Genomic DNA, 21,737 nt, shown 5'->3' on the forward strand with positions numbered 1-21,737 from the left:
ACTTTGGAACAGGTTATTAGACTGGGGGAAAAAATTCAGGACTTGCTCACCACGTTGTATTCCTTAAAGTTGTCTTTTGAAGTCGTGGAAGGGCGCTATTCGATCAATCGGACTGCTACGGGGTTTCACCTTGTTCTTTGGTTGTGTTGGACAGTGGAAACTGACAACTCGTGGATGCTCTGGATTCTCGGCCTGTCAGGCACAATTCCAGGTTTTCTGCTTTTCACACAAATTGGCACAATCCCATCCTCGTCGCCAATTATATTTTTCACGATGAAAATTCCGTTTCCAAAAACACAAACTTTATTTTGGAAATTTGCAACGGTGACTAGAGACTACTCTATGTAATGAGACAAGCTAAGTAACTGATTGACTTCTGAATCAATTCTCCTCTTGCATCCTGAATGAATTGATATATATAACATTGGGTTATCTTAAAAGAGATAAGGATGCAGGTGCACTATTGGGTAATATTAATATTGTATGGCTATATGTAGATTTAAATAGGTAACAAACAAAAGTCTAATTTGAGTTAATAAGAGTTAGGATTATGTAATTATATTTATTTGTGTGTTTTTTTTTTTCGAAGTGTTACTCTTCATTTTAAAGTCAGTGTACAAAAACACGGGATTATGATCAGTTATCAGATTGTGCAAGATGATGCCATTGATATTCAAATTTTCAGGATGCATACCTTTTACAAAGAAATGATTCAGGCATGTCCGACTCTCTGATCGTGTATAGTTATTGATAAGTGATTTGAATCCAAAGGAACACAATATATTTTTATATTCTTCTATGCAGTATTCGCGAGATAATAAGTTGATGTTCATATCATCACAGATAATATGTTCAGCATAGTGTTTTTCTTTCCCTAGAACCCTTCTTGGTTGAAATCCGTGATCGAATATTGTGGCGATTTATACATCGCAGTAAGTTTGATTGTTTTTTCCTGACTGTAAATATTTATTTCTAATGCTGTAGTTTCGCCAATTTTAATAGTGGAGTGATTGAAGTCAATACCTCTTTTTATGTATACTATTGTTCTCTCGTTCTTATTATAATTTCCTTCATTATATACTTGTTCATATCCGCTTAAGCTGTACAACTTCGCATCTTTCACCTTGAACGTCTCAGTCAATATAACAACTTCGCTAAAATTCATTTGCATACTACTTATATTCATTTGAACAATCTTGAAATCCTAGCAAATGTTCACTGCGTCTAGATCCATATTTGTTAGATTATATTTAATGTTAATACTTTAACTTGTTGTATTTTCGGTATGAGTTTTTTTTATATTTTTTTTGTTAATTATTCTTGTTCGTTGCGGACTTATGTCGCAGCTTCCTACTATTTATGCTTCCCTTTGACGGCGACTTCTTTTTGTTTATGATGTTTTTTTATGTGTTGCTAAATGTGATGTCAATAATTTTCCCTCCCCGATACTTTCCTCAACATTCGATGGTCCAGATCCAAAATTCGTCATGACATAATTTTTTTCCAACTCAGCATTGTTGGGATCTCTAGATGAAAGAGTATTTGGGGCGCTGTTTGCCCTATCCTTTTCTTCAGAATTTTTAAGGTCCTCCAATTCATATATTTTTCGTTCAACCACCAGCCTACCTCCTTTTATGAAGGATTTCTCTGTGGAATTTGCTCTGACTTTCAACGAAAAAAATTTAAGTCGGCTGTAGTCCTGTCGTTGTTGGAGTGTTAGGTCATTCGCAATAGCGACCGGGGAACCTTTGAGGTTTTTAACGTTCTTGTATACAGTTTTCTTAGTTTCATGCGAAACAAACCCAATTTTCATTGGATTATTTTCTTTTTTGCCCAAAGTATAGAAGTCGCTAATTTCTGATGTTTCGATCCGAATATTCAATAGTCGATTTATTTCTCGACAGAGAAACTCTGCTGTCACTTCAGAATCTCATTTCATTTCTGCTTTTCAGGGACTCAATTTCCAATAGCAATCTCGCATCTGATGCGGATATGCAGTATGAGTGTTACATCTTCCACTATGGATGTAATAGATCTTCTTTGTGGGTTGTAAGCGTATAAGTACGTTTTGGTCTGGCACTCCTCAATGTTTAACCTGGAGTCCAACCTCTCTACCCAGTTAGTGCTCTTTCACAATACTATGGGTTGTTTGCCCTATTTTGGGCTATGGCCTGTTTTGAGTTTTTCGATTAGTTAAAAATGAAGTGTTCCCAATGAAACCAATATAATAATTTCATTCACATTCTATTCTGCGTCGGCTCTTTTATTTCAAGGAGAGAACAAAGGACACAGGCTTCACTCCACTGAGACACCGATCAGGGAGACTTGATTTGTAAACATAGACAGGGAGGTCTAGGCTAAGTGAGGCAAAATGACAAAGGACAAGAAAACAGTGATGAACTTTGATCCGTAAAACGTGTAGTGTATGGTACACCTAAAAATGCAAAGGACAAGAAAACAGTGGTAAACTTTGATCTGTAAAACACCTCACACCCGAGAGCACCGTACGTAACTGATACGCCAAGAGATATAAAGGAATGTTAAAAATTGAGCGAAGCCCCCCTCCGACCTCTCTCTAGTCGACGCTCCTGACCAGCTCCAGTGGCCACGTATGGTACCCCGATTCTTCGGTGCGCTGGTTGAACGACGCAGCGGCCCCACTTTCAGTGTTTTTCAGAAGTGAAAAACCACACATTTACACATTTTCTTAAGGAATTCTCTTTGTAAGCTTCGTTGAATTGACTTCGCGCTGCTATCATCTTGATTTGTATCACCTCATTTTAAGTTTTAGTTGTTCTCAATTTTTAAGTCTTCTCGCACAATCCTGGTGCTAAATTGTTCTTCTCATAAGGTAAAGTACTCTCAGACTACTCAAAGTTATTAATTACACAAGTTTCATATTTCATTCTGATGAAATAATTCCACGTACAAGAGATTTCAGAATCTTCAAATAGATTCATAATCCTTGCTAGCACCGCTCACCTCAAATGTCCACTCAAGACAAATCGAACAATTGCCTTCTCAGAAATATATATTTTATTATATTTCATAATTTATATAGATTTTCAGACTTCTATAGATCTGCTCACATGAAAATGGGTATGTAGCACCAGGATTGAAACTTCTCAAGTCCATCTCAATAAAATTGATTACTGATTCATTGTCTGTTCATAATATTCCTCTTAATTAGAATCAGTTTAATCATTTTTAAGACAACTCTTATGATCACCTCTATGTACATATGACTAATTACTGTTGTTGAGTTTCAGATGAATGAATCCTCATATTCTCCAGGGTGGACCCTGGATGTAGCTATTTTCCTCAGAACAGGATGTAAACACCTCAACTTTGGTTGAAGGATCATTAATATTGCTCGATACACCTCGACCTAGGCTCCACCCTGGAAAGTCTGCTCGAGTACTCGTGTCTACTCATTTGGTATGGTCTGCTCTTCATAATATGTACTCTCATTGATTCTTTTCTATATTCATTCATCGGACTCAACATACACGTTAGTTTTCTCAGCCTTCAGAACCTCTCAAAAATCTACGATTAAGGATTTGACTCAGTACTCTCTTGACTTCTCTTAATTTATCAATTGTTTCTTCTGTTTTTCTGATGAAAGTTCTAATCGTGCTTACTTGTAAGCAGTTCGTTTCTGTAAATGTTGAATTCAATGGTAAATTTTTGCACTCTTCAAGATCATCTCAATATATATGAATTATACTATGTTCTTCTCAGATTAATTATGATTGTCCTTTTTCATTTAATCAATTATTATTGAGCTTCTCATTTAATTAGAATTTATTGCCCTTTTCATATTATTTTTAATATTCTAATGCTTCTCAAATTCATTTGATTGTGCTTCTCATTAAACTTGTGCGACTCTTGTCCTGCTCATACTTACATTAACATTATTAATCAACTCAAATTTAATGTATTGATTTCTCGTTGATGATCAGACTTAGACATTGCAGTTTCACCTCTGGCCTATTCCTCTGTACTCTCGCGTCTTCTCTTTAAAATTCAGTATTCTAACCTTCGCGTTTTCTGATGGAATAAAGAGGCTCTCGCAATCAATTTTCAATTGATTGCTCTATCACTGTGTAACCGTTGTGTTGATATTGAATTTATTGAACTCCTCAACGTCTAAGTCTGACATCAAGTGACTTCTCATTTGAACTGCTCTGGACCATCTCTTGTTTTTAGTTGGATAAAATCTCTCTGAGTTTATAGATGTGGTTAATATTAGTTGCTTTTGCTGTATTAGCTTCATGCAAGTGACATATTCATTTTATGATTGTGAACGATACTCAATAAATGATTTTATACCATTTCCAACTCAATTATCTTTTCATACAGTCCACTACTCTTTAATTACAAAATCATAACGTCCTCGATTTTGAACAAGGAACTCAAAAAAAGAACAGAAGACTCAGTAAAATCTACAGAACACCAAAAAGAGAAGAAGAAACTGAATAAGCATAGTCAGATATTGAAAAATGCTTCAACAGAACTGCGTAATAACAGATGGCACCAGAGATTAGGGGAACTGAATACAATAGATCACTCGGCTCGGAAAATGCAAAAACGCTTACGACGAGAACGGACAGTTATACCTTCACGGAATGGTATATACGAGACTTGAAAAAGCCGAAGCACTTGCCGACTCAATTGAGAAAGAAGCCAGAATAAACTACAGAAATGATGGTGACAATGAAGATCTAGACGAAGAAGTGGAAGCAAACGAAAAACTGATGATGGAACCACCGGAAACAGAAATCATTCAGTTGGCTTCACTAACAGAGATCAAAGAGATCATAATGAAATTGAAAAACAGGAAAGCGCCGGGAGAACATAGGATAACGAATTATATGTTGAAGAAATTGCCTAGAAAAGGAATAGCAGCCTTGACGAATATAACAAACGGAGTGATGAGGACCGAATACTACCCAAAGGGATGGAAAACTGCAGAAATGATAGTTTTCAACAATCCTGGAAAGGAACGGAATTTTTCCCAGAATTATAGACCAATCAGTCTACTATCCGCGCTAGGAAAAATCGTCGAGAGGGTTGAAGATAATTCAACCCGAACAATTTGGATTTCGACGAGAACATTCGACTGAACTCCAATTGCTAAGGCTCATAGAATACGTCACCGAAGGAATGCAGACCAAACAGGCCACAGGATTAGTTCTGATGGATATCGAGAGAGCTCTCGATAGAGTATGGCACGAAGGCCTAATCTACAAGATGAAAAAAGCAGGCTATTCGACCCAACTGTGCAAGATTATAAGGAACTATCTGAGGAATAGAAACTTTTATGTGAAGATAGATGAAGCAACCTCTCAAACCAGACAATTGGGAGCGGGATTGCCTCAAGGATCGGTACTTGGACCTTTGCTCTACGTAATATGCGTTCATGATATCCAGAAGAATGCTAGAAATATGCTCACCTTGTACGCAGATGACACAGGAATAGCGTTCAGACATCGACGCCCAGAGATCATACACCGGAGACTGCAGGAAGCCACAGATGAATTACTCAAATGGTGCATCAAATGGAAAATCCAAATCAATGGAAGAAAGACTCAAGCAATATTACTGCGAAAGAGAAGATCGAGGATGGAAGAGAACCTTGAAGTTGATGGAGAAGAGGTTGAATGAAAAAATGAAGCAACATACCTAGGAGTGAAGCTTGACAGAGGACTAACATGGAAAAACCACATCAAATGTGTAGTTGATAAAACAAAAGCCGCAATGAGTAGACTTGTTAAAAATTGAAGGAATTTTTAACCCAACTCTATCAGTTCGGTGCACAACTCTAGCAACTCAGTGACTGCGTTTATCGTTACATGCTTCGGTGAACGTAACCTTAAAATCGCTGTCAATCAGCTGTTCAAAAAATCCGGTGGAACCTGTTGAATCTGCTCATTTCAATTCATTCTATTCTAGATTCTTCGATCGCTCAAGTAATTTGTAAACTTGGTGTAATCGATATCGTGGTTTTAGTGCACTCTCATTCTAAATTTATTCAACTCAAATTATATTAATATCAATTCATAATAATTATTGGACTTCCATCTCAAAAGGTACAGTACTTCTTTCATACAACAAAAAATGTAATCATTTTTTGCATATGGCTCGTTAGAATATCATTCACCTAATTCTCCTCTCAACATTCACTTCATCGCTATGCCTTTTCTCACTATTACATTTGAAATATTCTGCTCTACATCTCAATATCATATTTTCAAGTATATTTTCTCAATTTTCTCCAAATCTCTCAATCAACCACGTGCTCAATGTACCTTACTGCTTCAACCTCCACAAAATGCATCAATATTACATTCTCTTGAAAATCACATCACCTCGAAAACCACTCACATTTCAATTTCTCTGATTTAAGCACCAAGTTCACATTTCCACCACTCTATTAGAAGCTTATATAGTTGTATTCACTCTCATTTTGTATACATGTCACCTCAGATTATTTTTACACCTCTTACGATATCAGACTTCTCAGGCCTCTTAAGTTTCAGGTACCTTTACGCTCGAAGGCTTCTCATAGACCAGATCGAGATCCATCTCACTTCACTCAGAACTCTGAATAAAGGAATACACTCAATTAACCCTCTTGGACAGACTGGTTAGTGATAACGCTCGAGGAGGTCCAACCTGATTTCAACTAAATAAGTAAAATTTATTATAAACTTTCGCATGACTCTATTACCTGAAAATTATGATGCCTTATTTCCTTTCTCTAACGTTATGAACTGCTCTTCTTGTTTCATCTGAATGATGAAAACTATTTATTTATTCTTTCTATGATTACAATACTTTATGTCTCTACATTGCATTTGAAACAGAACTCACCTCGATTTATGTACTCTCATAGAAAACCCTCTGCTTTTCTAATAGATTTGCTATTCCTGTAAGCGTTGGTAATCATCTCTCTCATTCTGTCTCATTACACCTGTCTCATTACATTATATATCTCTAACTTCTCAATTGGTCACTACAACCTTCTGTTTTTCTGATAGCGAGACAGTTTATGAAATCGTAAACTCTATCACTTTAAACGTTGTGCTTGCATGATGACACTCACATTAATTCATAACTATCAAGCTCAATTATTATGCAACTCGAAATACATAAACACTTTTTGATGTAAATCTATCTCAATTCTTATCAAACACATAATAATTGATCTTGTCACACGATATATGAAATTCATTTACACTGCTCTTTCACTCAAGCAAATACAACGTTCTGAATTTCCCATTAAAACATTACTCTCAAATTCTCTCAATAACTTCTCTATAATTTTAAATAGGTTCACTCTGTTTAGATGTTGTATATAATTTTACTTCATGCGAGTATCTATTTATTATGTGACGTGTTTGATATACAATAAAGATTTATTTTACCATCTCTAACTCAATCATTTGGTAACAGTCCCCTTTCAAGTAATTGCCAAAAATCTCAACATCCAGATTTTTGAACAAGACTTTATCCACTCATAGGCAGAAGAAGTCATATGAATGAGAACATCAAGTTAACCATGATTAAAACTATATCAAAACTCACATATGGATCGGCTGCATGGGGCTTCGCAGCCAAGACTCACATCAAGAGAATACAGGCCACTGAGAATAAACTCCTTAGAATGGCGATGGATGTACCCTGGTTTGTTAGGAACAAACAAATCTACAAGGACTTGGAATGGGACCCAGTTACAGAATTTATGAAGAGAAAGGCGGAAAGGATATTCGACAAAGCCAAACAACATCCAAATGAGGAACTACGAAGATTAGTCGACTACGATCCAATAGAAGAAGCTAGAAGGTCAAGAACTTACCACCGAAGACCGAGAGATCAGTTGAGGATTTAAATGTGACCAAAGTAGAGCTTAACCTATAAAGTCACCAACCAGATCTAGCCGCCGCTGTATCCTTCTCGAGTCTCCATTATAACTGTGTACCAAAGACCTCCACTGTGACCTGTCTACCGCTAGTTGTTCCCAGTTATGATTGGCATTAACTAATTTTAGGAATTGATGTAGTGTATCCTTAAACCGCTTATAATGGCCTCCTGGTTTCCGGCCCCCCCCAGTGAATTCGCCATATAGAGCTATTTTGGGGAGTCTTGTGTCTTGCATCCTCAGAATGTGGCCGCTCCATCTGAGTCGGGCCCTCGTTACTTGAGTCTCAATTGTTGCACAACTCGCGCGTTGCAAGACTTCTGCATTCGAAACTTTGTGGAACCATCTGATGTGCATTATCTGTCTTAGATGACGTTGTTGCGTTTGTTCAAGCTGTTTAATATGTCGCCTGTAGGGCGTCCAGCTTTCGCTTCCCTAAAGAAGCGTTGGGAGGACCACTGCTTTGTAAACAGCTGTCTTGGTCTTCAGACTGAGGTCGTGATTTTGAAACACTCTGTCCTTTAGCTTCCAGAATGACCGTGATGCCGAATTGATACGGTTTTGTATTTCCGTGTCTAGATTAGCCCTAGTATTTATGAAGCTTCCCAAGTATTTGAACTGCTCGACCTGTTCTAGAGTTTCATTCTCCAGGCTAATATATGTTTGAAGGCTTTCTGGCGGACTTACCAGGATTTTGGTCCTGTCCTTATTAAGTCTAAGGCCTAAAGCTTCGTATATATGTTTATAGGTGTCCATCATTATCTGTAGATCCTCTGAGCTGCTAGCGATGAGTGAACAGTCGTCTGCATATTGTAGTTTAGTGATAAACTTGGTACGAGTTTTTGCTCTGAGGCGCTTCAGGTTAAACAGGCCTCCATCAAATCTGAATCTTATCCCAACACCTCTTACGGGCATTCTCATGTCAGCAATTATCGATACAGTGTGATGGGCTTTTTCTCTCACCCTGGACGCTCCATACCTTTGCTCGGGCCCCAGTAGGGCAATCAGTGGAAGCGCACGTCTCTCACAGAATTTCCAAAAATTAGAGCCCGGGTACACTTGAATGATCAGTGGAGAAGGGTAGCAGTGAAAACTAGGGTGGTAGCTTCTTCTTGGTCTCTGCTTTCTGACGGTTTTTAATCGCTCAAAAAGAGTACCTACCTCTTCTGACGAAAATCTAGCTCTAACTGATTTAGGGAACTGTCTCTCACTGGAAAAAATAACTGGCAACAAAATAAACGTTCAGACCTTTATTCCTACTGGGGTAAATTATATACAGAAATGTATAACAAATATTGATGTCAACCGGCGTCCTGGTCGGTGTGGGGGCGGCTGATGAAACACGGTCTCTCCAGGAAAATACGGTTGAAGTAGACGGTAAATACGGTTAAATTTTGTACGGTCACTCCAGAAAAGTACGGTGGAAATAGACGGTAGTTACGGTCTGTTGGGACTGGTCGGTGGAAAACAATGTCAAAATATCAATCGGTAAAGACCCCTATGATGATATAACGGTTTTTCAAAAATTTCGTTTTCGTGGCGGGGCAAAATCTGCCTCGTCACATCCCCCTCTGCCTTCTGCAAGAAAAATGAAACGAAGTTTTATTTTTCTTCCAACTCCCTGTGTTTGTCGGTGTAGATTATTGTTGGTTGTAGCCTGTGGACAAACGAATGCTGCGGGGTTATTGACCTCGGAGTTGTTTTCCGGCATTATGAACTAGCTAATAAAAATTTGACGGTAGATACGGTTAGCGGATCCACCAATTATCAAGGGCCGATCAAAGGCGGTTTACGGAAAGGTAAATTTAATGGAAGGAAGAAAAGAAAAAAAAATACATTATACGGTGTTGATCAGTCGACCTTAACCTTCTTCCTAAGGCTCAGAGACGGTGTGGGCGCTGCTGGGGCGGCCGGTCTGAGCCGCAGGTCCGGCAGCCAGGCTTCTTTCCGGTTTCTCAACGGTGGGCAGGAACGGTGGTCGGTGGATAAACGGTGGTCGGTGGATGAACGGTGGGCTGCTTGGTCGGTCTCAGACGGTGTGGCGGTCGGTGCAATGCCCTCGGCAGTGGACGACGAAACTGGGGTAGCACTGGAGACTCCGGAGGCACGGCCAGGCCTCAGGGGTGTTTCTAGCACTCGGTTGGGTGCCCTGACGCAGCAGTCGCGGGACAATACCCCCATAAGGCCGCATCCGGAGCAGAATTTGACCCTACTTCCCTGGCATCTCTCCCTGGTGTGGCCTTCACCACCACACTTCCAGCAACTTCGTGTTCTCAGCTCCAGGAATACCTGGATCCCATTGGTGCTAACGGTTCTGGTGGCTGGCCTCACGGTATTCGTACCGGCATCGGTGGTTAATGGCCTGGGGCACTCAAAATCCGTCCACAAGCTCATGCCTGGCGACGATTCCCTGGACGGTGGAGACGGTAACGGTAGGGCTGTTGACGGTGACGGTGGGGGCGGAGGCGGTGACGGTGAGGGCGGCGTCGTGGATTGAAACTGTAGCGGTCTTCCCAAACTATAACGGTGCATCCTGCAAATACATACAGTTAATTTCAGTCTCAAGTGAAATCTTGACAAAAGAGGACGTGCTAAAGTGCTCCTAGTGCTATAAAAGAGAAAGCGGAAGAGAAAGTCGAAGTGAAAGTGCCCACTAACAAAGCTACGGAATATTTGATTCCGTCTGTGAATTTTGTGTAGGTTCTATATTTGTTATCGGAATTTTAATTCGTTAAAATTTTCAAAGTTGGTGTTCATCCTAAGTGTCCAGAGGATTTTTTTCTCGTTGGTACTGCAGAAAACATCAGGTGAGCTTATTTTTCGTATCTCTTTTCTGATTTTCATCATAGCGTATAAAACATTCGGCTTTATACTAAAGTTTTATATTAGACTATTTCAGTGAAGATTTCTGAATATTTTATTATTTTCAAATTGTTTGATATTTTGAGATTTTTGATTATAAAACCATGTCGGAAACCTCAGATAATGAGGTTTCCTACATGGAAGCGACCGATGCTGAAGAGTTCAGCGAAGGCGAACACGAGGAGCTTGTAATGCTCAGAGAAGAAAATGGGCAGTTGAAAGCTCAAATAGTCAAACTGACTGAAACTGTGTCACAGTTGGTCGGTGAGATGCGCCTCTTGAGAGAGGAAATGACCCGCAATAATATGACGAAATCTCCCACTTACGCCGCAATCACAAAGCCGGTAGCGGGTTCCAAGAATAATTCCCTCATAGGAATTGTTTCACAACCCGAAACAAGGAAAAATGATTTAACGCAGGTCGCGAAGGCCCCAAACGCGCCCCCAACTAAACACGCGCGAAAAGAAAGCTGCTCTTCTGATGAGGAGACTGTCAAGAAGGCAACGGAAGTGCCAAAAAGTGATAAAAATCTACCCATCACGATGATGGGCACCTCAGATTGGGTAGAGATATCTAAAGCTCTCTACACAAAAAGGATAAACTACAACCGTGCAACTACAGTTAAAGACGTTATAAAAATCATCGCGTCAACCGTAAATGATTTTAGAAAAATCACAACATTCTTCGAGCAGCATGTAAAGAATTTTTTACCTACCAAATGGAGGAGGAGAAGAAGATATATGCCGTTATTAGGCATTTACCAATCGACGCTGATCTTGCGTTGATTAAGGACGACCTGATATTTCAGGGAATATCAGACGCTGAGGTGTCCAGAATGACATCGAACAAGACAAAGAAGCCAATACCTCTCTACCTGGTTAAAACCCAGAAAAAGGAAATCTTCGAAGTGAAGCGACTCTACAACCTCTGTATTGTGGTTGAACATAAAAAGAGGCCTGATAGTCCAAGCCAGTGCTTTAGGTGCCAAAGGTACGGACATGCACAAAACAAATACTCCTTCCCGTGGAGATGCGTGAAGTGCTCAGGAAGTCATAGCAGCAATGACTGCACACTCACCAGAAAAGTTGAAGAGAGAAATGCCACATGCGTCTTATGTGGAGAAGAGGGCCATCCAGCTAGCTACAAAGGATGTAGCGAGTTCAAGTTGGTGACCAGAAAAAAAAATTCCCGAAAATCAGTTGAACAGAAAAAGAAGGTAACTAAAACAACAACTTCTGAACAAAAAATTCAGGAAGTAGCGAAGACCCAACCTAAAGAGCAGGAAAAGAAGAGGGAGACTCCAAAACCCGCCCAGAAAAAAGGACAGAAAAAGCTTACAATAAAACAGGCTGTGAACAGTCAACAGGAGAAGAAAGAGATATCTAAATCAGCCGATGATTTAGATATCTTCACAGAAAAAATTTTCAACAAGATAATGTTGAAAATTGAGAGGGAAATGGAGAAAAAACTCCAAGCATTATTTAGTAAACTGAATTAATGGACCTTACGGATATTAGGAATAAATCCCTCAAGATAATCTCGTGGAAAATAAACGGGATCAACACTCGAAAAGCCGAGATAGAACAAATAATATCAGAAAGACAACCTGATAATATAGCCCTACAGGAAACAAGAATAAACCGGAACAGATGACTGAATTTCATAAATTATGAAACATATAGATGTGACAGAATTACAAACACCGGAGGAGGCGTAGCAATATTGGTGAGAACAGATCTGAAACACTACTTTAAAAGTAGATCCGACGAAACACAAGGAAAAACAGAAAAAGTGATGATTGTTGCCGAATTAAATCGGCAAAGAGTCGAAATAACCTCGGCGTATAAGCCACCACAATACAATCTCATGGAAGAAGAGATAAACAACATGTTGGAAGGATCAAACCCGAAAATCTCCATCGGAGATTTCAACTGTAAATCCCCATTATGGAATAGCATAACAGAAAATAGAAATGGCGAAAAAACTCAAGGATTTCGCCGAAAAACAAAATGCCATAGTTATTGGACCAGAGCTACCGACATATCTTGCTTTTGGAAGAGGAATACCAGATGTAATAGATATCGCGATATTGAAAAATATCAAATCAAATCAAATCAAATCAAATCAAACTTTATTAACAAGTTAAATAAATCAAATAGTTTTACAGGCAGTTATACTTACTACTAACAAACTACTCAATAACAGACATTATTTTTTCTTTTCCACTCTGTAAAATGAAGGAATTCAACCAGCCTAAGATGCTAATCTTGTGTGCTGATATGAAGTTCCCTAAAAACCTCCACCCATGAACGCAAAATGAAGAATAAAAAAATGAAGCAACAATGAGAGCGAAGAGAGCATAGCGGGCGAGCAAAAACAGTAAAATCTAAACAACAACAAAAAAAATATATTAATAAAGTTTGATTTGATTGAAAAATATAACTCAAGAATTCTCGATTGAAACTTTGGAAGATGGAACCTCAAACCACAATCCCGTGGAATTGACAATTGGAGGAGAACCAAGAGAAAAACTGCTGGAAATAAGAGAATATACCAATTGGACTAAATACAGCCATTTAATACAATCGGAAATAACAGAAATTCCAACAATAAGCACTCCAGACGATCTGGAATGTGCGGTTGATAAACTGGAAGAGATTATATTGAAAGCTTACGAAAAAAGCACGAGAAGAGTGAAGAGACCAGCACCAAGTCATCCGCATGGCGATACGCCTAAAGAAGTAAAAGATCTTATACAAGAAAATCGAAGACTCAGAAGAATATATAGGATGAACAAAAATGATCTAAATAGAAGCAACCTCAACCGACATAGCCAAGTTCCGAAAAATGCCCTGAAAGATCTAAGAACAAGCAGATGGATCAAAAGGGTTCAAGAACTGAATACAATCGATCATTCTGCATGGAGAATGCAAAAAAGCCTACGAGGAGAAATGACTAAAATTCCACCCCTACACGGAGAAAGGGGAATGGCTTATACCAATACTGATAAGGCAGATGCATTGGCGGACTCGATCGAACGAGAATCGAGAATAAATTACAGGATAGACGACGATAATGAAGATTTGGAAGAACTGGTTGAAGAAAATGATGAAGAAATGGATGAATTACCAGCGACTGCTGAAATAGATCGCCAAATGAAATCAGGGAAATAATTAGAAGTTTGAAGAAGAGGAAAGCTCCTGGAAGCGATAAAATAACGAATGTTATGTTAAAGAAATTACCTAGAAAAGGTATAGCCGCTCTAACAAATATCGCGAATGGAATTATGAGGACAGAACACTACCCAGAAAAATGGAAAACAGCAGAAGTCATAGTATTCAATAAACCATTCAAAGAGAAGAAGATTCCACAAAACTACAGACCGATAAGTCTACTGTCGGCGTTAGAAAAAGTAGTAGAAAGAATTATCACCACGAGGCTAAATGAGGAAACCGAAAATCTTGAACTAATACCTCCAGAACAGTTCGGATTCAGAAGAGAGCATTCAAAAGAACAACAATTATTAAGGCTCACAGAGTACATAACAGAGGGATTCCAAAATAAACAAGCTACAGGTCTTATTTTACTAGACGTCGCCAGAGCATTCGACAGAATATGGCATGAAGGATTAATATATAAGATGAGATGTGCTAGATATTCGATCAAAATATGCAAGTTGATCAGGAATCATCTCAAAAATAGAAGATTCTACGTAAAAGTGGGAGGAGAATGCTCCTCAATAAGAGATATAGAGGCTGGAGTACCCCAAGGATCAGTACTTGGGCCACTTCTGTACAACATATACATCCACGATATTCCGAAGAATCCAAGAACCATGCTAACGTTATATGCTGACGACACAGGCATAGCAACTCGACACCGAAACCCTGAAATAATAGAACGAGTTCTACAAGAGTCGATTGACGAAACAAATGACTGGTGCATAAAGTGGAAAATCAAGACAATGGACAAAAGAGCCAAGCAATATTTCTACAGAAGAGAAGACTGCGACCCACAACAAAACTGGATGTTGACGGCGGAGAAATCGACTGGAAAAATGAAGCCAAATATTTAGGAATAACGCTTGACAAAGGACTTACCTGGAAAAGTCATATCAAACAAGCAATCGACAAAACGAAAGCAGCGATGAATAGACTCTATCCTCTGATAGGAAGAAGAAGCCACATGTCGAAAGAGACCTTGGTTTGTCAGGAATAGACAGATTTATAAGGACCTGAAATGGGAAACCATAACGGAATTCATGAACAGAAAAGCAGAGAAATTATTCGAAACAGCGAAAAACAATCCGAATCAAGAACTCAGGAGACTGAGTCAGGAGACTAGTGGACTACGACCCAGAGGAAGACAAAAGGAGAATGCGAATTTACCGAAGGAGACCAAGAGATCAATTAAAAGGAGATTAAACTAACAATAGAAACTTATTGAAAAATTCAATAAAGCGCTAATCCAATAGAGGATAAACACATAAATCCCAGCACGATAGTGTGCGAGAAGAAAACCCACCAAGAGATGAACGGTTTATAGGCAAATGCCCGGAAACAAAATTCAAGAAGCAGTAGGGTTTTTAGTGGGTCTCGAGCTCAGGAGAGTGAGAAACCCCACACTGTTCCCCCTCAGGAGATGAGGGTGGTTCGTCTGTCTTGCAGATTTTCCCACCTGCTACATTGCAAAAAAAAATACAGTTAATCGGACAGTAATTTACGGTTCATTAGTACCCTGTTCGCTTTGAACGGTACTACTATACGGTTAGTAACGGTATTTATATTTCAGACACCCCCTCTTCAAGAGAGGGCTTCAGATCTTTAATATGAACATGCCGGAAAACCTTACCACCGCCATCCTTGATGTTATACACTACCGAAGAGATAACTTTGACAACGACATATTGACCGGAATATTTCGGGGCCAATTTGGCGGCAATTCCCTCTACTGTAGAAGATAAGGAATGCTCCCTTCGGTACACCTGGTCTCCTATTCTGCATCGCCAGTCCCTCCGGCGTAGATTGTAGTAGTGGCTCTGCTGGGAGAAAGCTTGGGCTAATCTAGTTCGGACAAACTCATAAGTTTCGGTAAATGGTTTAGGTTATTTGCATGCAAAGCAACATGCGGTTCGGTGTCTGGTTCGGTGTGATCCTTTTCATCCCGGTTGGCCATCTCAGCTACGTACTTGGCGTTCGGTGAACGCATCTCCTACCAAAATTCAGGAACGCTGGGGTGTATCTGGTCGACTCCTGCCTTGCAGAGTTTATTGCGAAGGTCAACTCCTTCAGATGCTCATCCCAGGTACGCTGATCCTTTCCACAGAACTGAGCTATCATGGTTTTAAGGGTACGGTTGGCTCTTTCTACGGGGTTACATTAGGGAGAATACACTGGTGCAAAGCGGTGTCGGATCCCAAGATCTCGTAGACTTCCCTTGAACAACCGGCTATCATACTGGGATTCATTATCACTAATAACGGTTTTCGGACATCCAAACTTCAGGATTACATCCTCGTACAAAGCCTGGTACGCACCCTTTGCGGTTGCTCTTCTCAAGAGCCTGGCTTCCACCCATTTCGAAAATCTGTCCTGCATCACAACTAAATAACAATTTCCCTTCCTAGAACGAGAAAGAGGCCCCACAATATCGGTACTAACGGTATCCCAAGGCTCTCTTCCCATATACGGATGCATTTTCCCCGGTGGCTTCTGTTGTGGAACCTTGTATCTCTGACACGTACCACATCTTCGGACATAACGGGCTATTTCTCTGAACATTCCTGGCCAATAGTAGTTCCGGGCTATTCGAGATATGGTTTTCGCTATCCCCAGGTGTCCAGCGGTCGGTTGGTCGTGGTTTTCCTGTAAAATATCTATTCGGTCTTTCCTTGGAACGCATAACTTCCACGGATTGCCGAATTCCGGCTCGGTAAAGTCATCTGAATCCCAAAAATAACGGTATAATTTTCCGGACACAATAGTGTAATCGGGAAACGCTGCGGGATTCGCTCTTACCTCGGCCAATTTCTTTCTGTACCATGTACAACTTACAGTATCCTCGGTCAGACAGATGGTCTCGGTCGGTAACGGTAACGGATTTCTGGACAGACTGTCTGCAACACGGTTAAGGGTTCCTTTCCGGTACTTTATATCGAAGTCATATTGTTGTAGGAATATGCTCCATCTCGCAATTCTTCCGGTGGGGAACTTGATAGGTTGTAGCCATCGCAGACTCATGTGGTCGGTTATAACGGTGAAACGGTAGCCTTCCAGATACGGTCGCAGCTTGCCAATGCTCCACACTATTGCCAGACATTCTTTTTATGTAACAGAGTAATTTTTCTCTGGACCTGACAAGGTCCTGCTAGCAAAAGCTATAACTCTTTCCTGTCCATCAACGGTCTGTGTCAGAGCAGCTCCCAGTCCTGCATCTGATGCATCGGTTTGAAGGACAAACGGTTTTGAAAAGTCCGGGCAGGCCAATACCGGTGATTGTGTCAATTTCTGCTTCAGAGTCTCAAAAGCATTCTGTTGGGAGGTTTCCCATTTCCAGGTTTGCTTCTTTTTGAGTAATGCGGTTAACGGAACCACAACCCTGGAGAAATCCTCGATGAATCTACGGTACCATGAAGCAACACCCAGAAAACTTCTCAGCTCTCGTACGGATTTCGGTGCAGGCATCTCATTTATGAAATCTTATCAGGATCGGTACAAATGCAGTCCTCGGTTACTACATGTCCCAAATATTTCAATGATTTTCTTACAAACTCACATTTTTCCGGATTCAACTGCAGGTTGGCCTCCCTGAGGCGGTGGAAAAATTTCCTTAGGTTGTCAAGATGTTCTTCCAACGTCTCTCCAAGAACTACTATATCATCCAAGTACGCAAATGCATCCGGTTCCATCTCAGGGCCAATAACTCGGTCTAAAAGACGTTGAAAGGATACCGGTGCGGAATGCAGACCAAAAGCCATTACTTTGAACTGGAACAGACCACCGCCAGGGACGGTAAATGCGGTTATCGGTCGGCTCTCGGGGGCTAACGGTACCTGCCAATAACCCTGTTTCAGGTCAATAGTGAAGATATACTTGGCTTTTCTCAGTTTGTCTGAAATTCCTGAAATATATGGCAACGGATAGGCATCTTTAAGAGAGACATTGTTAACCATTCGGAAATCTATACAAAATCGGGGTTTACCATCCTTTTTCTGGACAATTACTATCGGTGAGCTCCACGGAGATGAGGACGGTTCAATGATGCCTTCGGCCAACATTCGGTCAACTTCCTGGTTTATTATCTCTTGCATCTTCGGATTTTGGGGACGGTAACGCTGCTTGAGGGGTTCGGTGCCTGGTTTGAGTTTAATACGGTGTTCGATCAGGGGTGTGGTTCCTCGGAGGTCTTCGAATGCCTTCAATTCGGTTTGCAAGAACTCTTCCTGTCGGACTTTCTCTTCTCCACTCAGTGTCGTCAAGAGCGGTCCTATCGCATGTAACTGTCCTTGGTTCTCTGATTCACTGGGACGGGCTTGGATAGACCTTCCATTCAGGAAACATACGGCGGTTTGCAGGTTGATTGAAAAATTGTGTGTCCTCAGTATATCCATTCCCAGGACTACATCGACAGGTAGATCTGAAACAAATAACAATTTAGCTTCCAGAATTTCAGGCCCAATCCGGATCGGTGCGGTATATATTTCTCTAATGGGTATGGAACTTCCGCTAGCGACAGTGGTGGTAACGTCTCTAACATAATCCGGTTGTATACCAACTACCTTACAGTGGCTGCCACTTCACCGCTGATGAAGGACCTGGTAGCTCCGGTGTTCAAGAGTGCAGCGAACTCCTTGTCTCCTACAAAAACATTAATAAACGGATGGTGATCGGTAGGTTTTCCTTTCTCGGGAACCGAGGACGTGGTTGTTTGTAACTGGCGGGTCCCCGGTTTCAGACAGTTCCTTGGTAGTTCAACGAACACCTACAGTCCCTAGATATGACACCCCTCTTACCGCATCGAGAGCAGAACAGCAGCGGCTTCGAGGTGCATTGTGATCGGAGATGACCCTTTCTACCACATCTCCAGCACTGTGGCTCGGTTGGCGGTCGGTCAGACTTTTTCAGGTCGTCTCGTCGCTGAGGTGCTGCAGAGCTTTGGGACGGTTTCGGTTTTTCGGACGGTTCGGTGCGGTTCGCAGTGTTCAGGTGTATTCCGATCGATTTGACGGTCGGTGGGGAATTTCGGAAGGTAAGATGTGGTTCGTTGATGACTCTTTTGGAACGGTGGCGAAGTATAGTTAGCGGTTTGCCATTTGACCAATTCGAAAACTTTTCCCTTTCGGAGCAGTTCATCTATTGTGGCGGTCGATTGGAAGGCCAGGGCGGTTTGTAATTCTGGCAGTAAACGTCGTCGGATGATATTCACCGCTCTTCCTCGGTGGGTCGCTTTACGGTCAGTTTCTGAAACAGATTTTGCATTCGAGTTACATAGAACAAAAGACGTTCATCAGTTCCTTGAGAGCGTTTCTTGATCTCTTCTAGTAAAATCTCCTCGTAATCAGGAGGAAGAAAGGCCTCTCGGAGTTGGTCCTTGAAATCTGTCCAGTTGCTGAATGTGCCTCTTCGAGGAATGTACCAGTCTCTTGCATCCTTACGTAACAACTCGTAGATGAACTGAAACAACTGTTCATGGCTCACCTTTCTAGCCTCGACAAGATACTCAACCTCTTCCAGGAACGAGGTCACACTGGTCGACCCATCAAAGGTCAGGCTCCATTTCCATACCGGAACGGTAGGAACGGAACAATCGGTAGTTTTCGGCGGTTTCGTCGACGAATGTTCGGTCGTCAGCTCGGTTTCCTTGGCCGTTGAGACTTCGCTACCTACTTCTCTCACTCCAGCGGTTACGGTAGGGGTGACGCAAAGGAAACTCTCCTTGTTGATTCGGCAAAATCCCTCGCCAATCGCCTGGACTCCGAGGATGTTATTAACGGTCTGTCGTCATCATCGGTTTGGGCTAAGCATGGGCAAACTACGGCCCGCGGGCCAGGTCCGGCCCACGTGAAAGTCTAATCCGGCGCGCGTCAAGATTTGAAAATAATCACCAGTATTTTTGTTTTCTAAGTTTGACCGCCTGATAAGGAAAAGCAATGTCACCTAATACCGATTTTTCTCAAAGCGAAGTTGCGTATTGTTTTTTATCATCTTAAAATGTTGAAGATTATACATCGAAGACGACAAATTAGCTGGAAACGTATTAGGTGGAAGAAGGACTGATAAATGGGGGCTTCATAGCTGCTGAAGTGAACCAAATCCATGCAGCCTAGTTTTGGGATACATGACTTAGGTTAGAATATGCTTACATTCACTTTACACAAATCTAAAGAAGTCACTTTTGAATTAATTGGTGATAAATAACTTCTATGTCATGTATCTCAAAACTAGGCTGCATGGACTTGGTTCACTTCAGCCCTGAATCCCTCAAATTCAATGTGACATTTTCGAGTGGCACATCAGCTGATTCACCTGTTGCTAGCGGAGTGCCGCAGGGTTCTGTTTTGGGACCTTTGCTCTTCTTGCTCTATACTGCCGATCTCCCATCTCTGATAAAATCTTCATGCTCTCAATACGCAGACGACACGAAAATTTACAACAACCCTGTCACCAGTTCTGCTGCAATTCAAAGAGATTTGAATATAATTTTCGGTGTAATGATTGGTTGCTGCCACTGAACATCGATAAATGTGAGGTGCTACATGTTGGTAGGAATAACCCTCAGCATGTTTATTGTTTAGCTGGCCAACCTTTGAGAAGAGTGGATGAGCATAACGACCTGGGCGTAATCGTTTCCCGAGATCTCAGTTGGAGTAAGCATATTCAGCACATTGCATCAAAGGCTAAATAAGTCACTTTCCTAATTTCGAGAGCTTTTAACGGATGTGATCCCCGGGTGTGCAGTAAGATTTATTCTACGTTTATCCGACCAATCATGGAGTTTGCGGGACCTGTTTGGTATCCCAATTTGAGAGGTGATGCTGAGTTGCTGGAGTCCGTCCAACGACGGGCTACTCGTATTCCCTATGGCCGATCCCGCCCGGATTATCTTGGTAGATTGCAGATCTTTGGTTTGAGCACTTTCGAGAAACGTCGGGAGAGAGGAGACCTGATAATAGCATACAGAGCTGTAAACAATTTTTTGTACGGAGTGAACACTTCAAACGTGTTCAGGCTGAACACCAATAACCTTAGAGGCCACAATTACAAGCTCCATAAGGAGAATTTCAAGACTATCCCGAGGCAGTGCTTTTTACCGAACAAAATTTTTCAGGTTTGGAATGCACTTCCATCAAGTGTAGTGAACGCGCCTAGTGTGAATACGTTTAAGAATTATTTGGACTCGTGGAGTGGACGGTTTCAGGTTTAGTGTTTCTTCTGGGTTGTTCTTCTGCTATTTGGATGATTTTTGTTGTTTTCTGTTTTTTTTTTTTTTGTTTTTTTTTTTTTTTGGAATGATGTTCATCACAGTGTGACAATGTTTTAAGTTTAATTTTCTGAGCCCTTATAGGTATAAGCCTTGGCTCTTATCGAATTTATAATAATAATAATAATAATAATAATACATAAAAGTCCACCAATTTGTTATTCAAATTGCATAGAGTTGTGCTCGAGGCCCAGCCTTAGTACTGCGTGTGCATCTTGCAGCGGCTGGCATTATTTCTTGTAATCCCCAGAAAAAGCAGAAGTCGCCAAATCTCCTTCGATTCGTTCCAACGACTGCATCACAGAACAAGTGTTGCATGGAATCCAAAACTTGCAACGAACGGCTTGTTGCTGAGCTCCAAACATGAAGGCAGTATTCAAGTGTGATTAATACATGAAAATTTATTCAATTATTCGATTCTGCGTTGTTTGAATCGATTAAGTAACGGTTTCCTTCTAAATGAAAATTTTTG

The 21,737-nt window shown here is 40.8% G+C and overlaps 1 protein-coding gene across 2 annotated transcripts; it reads right to left on the bottom strand.

Annotated features, from left to right (window-relative positions):
* Nucleotides 1-9,729: 9,729 nt before the first annotated feature.
* Nucleotides 9,730-18,242, bottom strand: LOC123320194. 2 transcript variants are annotated; one of them, XM_044907407.1, is made up of 2 exons: nt 17,987-18,242; nt 9,730-10,457 (listed from the first exon to the last, which is right to left on the bottom strand). In XM_044907407.1, exon 2 carries the CDS (start codon nt 10,454-10,456, stop codon nt 9,776-9,778), a length of 681 nt encoding a protein of 226 aa, XP_044763342.1. In that variant the 5' UTR covers nt 10,457; nt 17,987-18,242; the 3' UTR covers nt 9,730-9,775. The 2 variants fall into 2 exon arrangements, with proteins under 2 accessions (XP_044763342.1, XP_044763336.1); XM_044907401.1 differs by lacking the exon at nt 17,987-18,242 and adding an exon at nt 15,495-15,639 and having other exon boundaries at nt 9,730-10,478.
* Nucleotides 18,243-21,737: the final 3,495 nt, after the last annotated feature.

The sequence above is a fragment of the Coccinella septempunctata genome, chromosome 1 (genome assembly GCF_907165205.1).
Source record: "Coccinella septempunctata chromosome 1, icCocSept1.1, whole genome shotgun sequence".
Lineage (NCBI taxonomy): Eukaryota > Metazoa > Arthropoda > Insecta > Coleoptera > Coccinellidae > Coccinella > Coccinella septempunctata.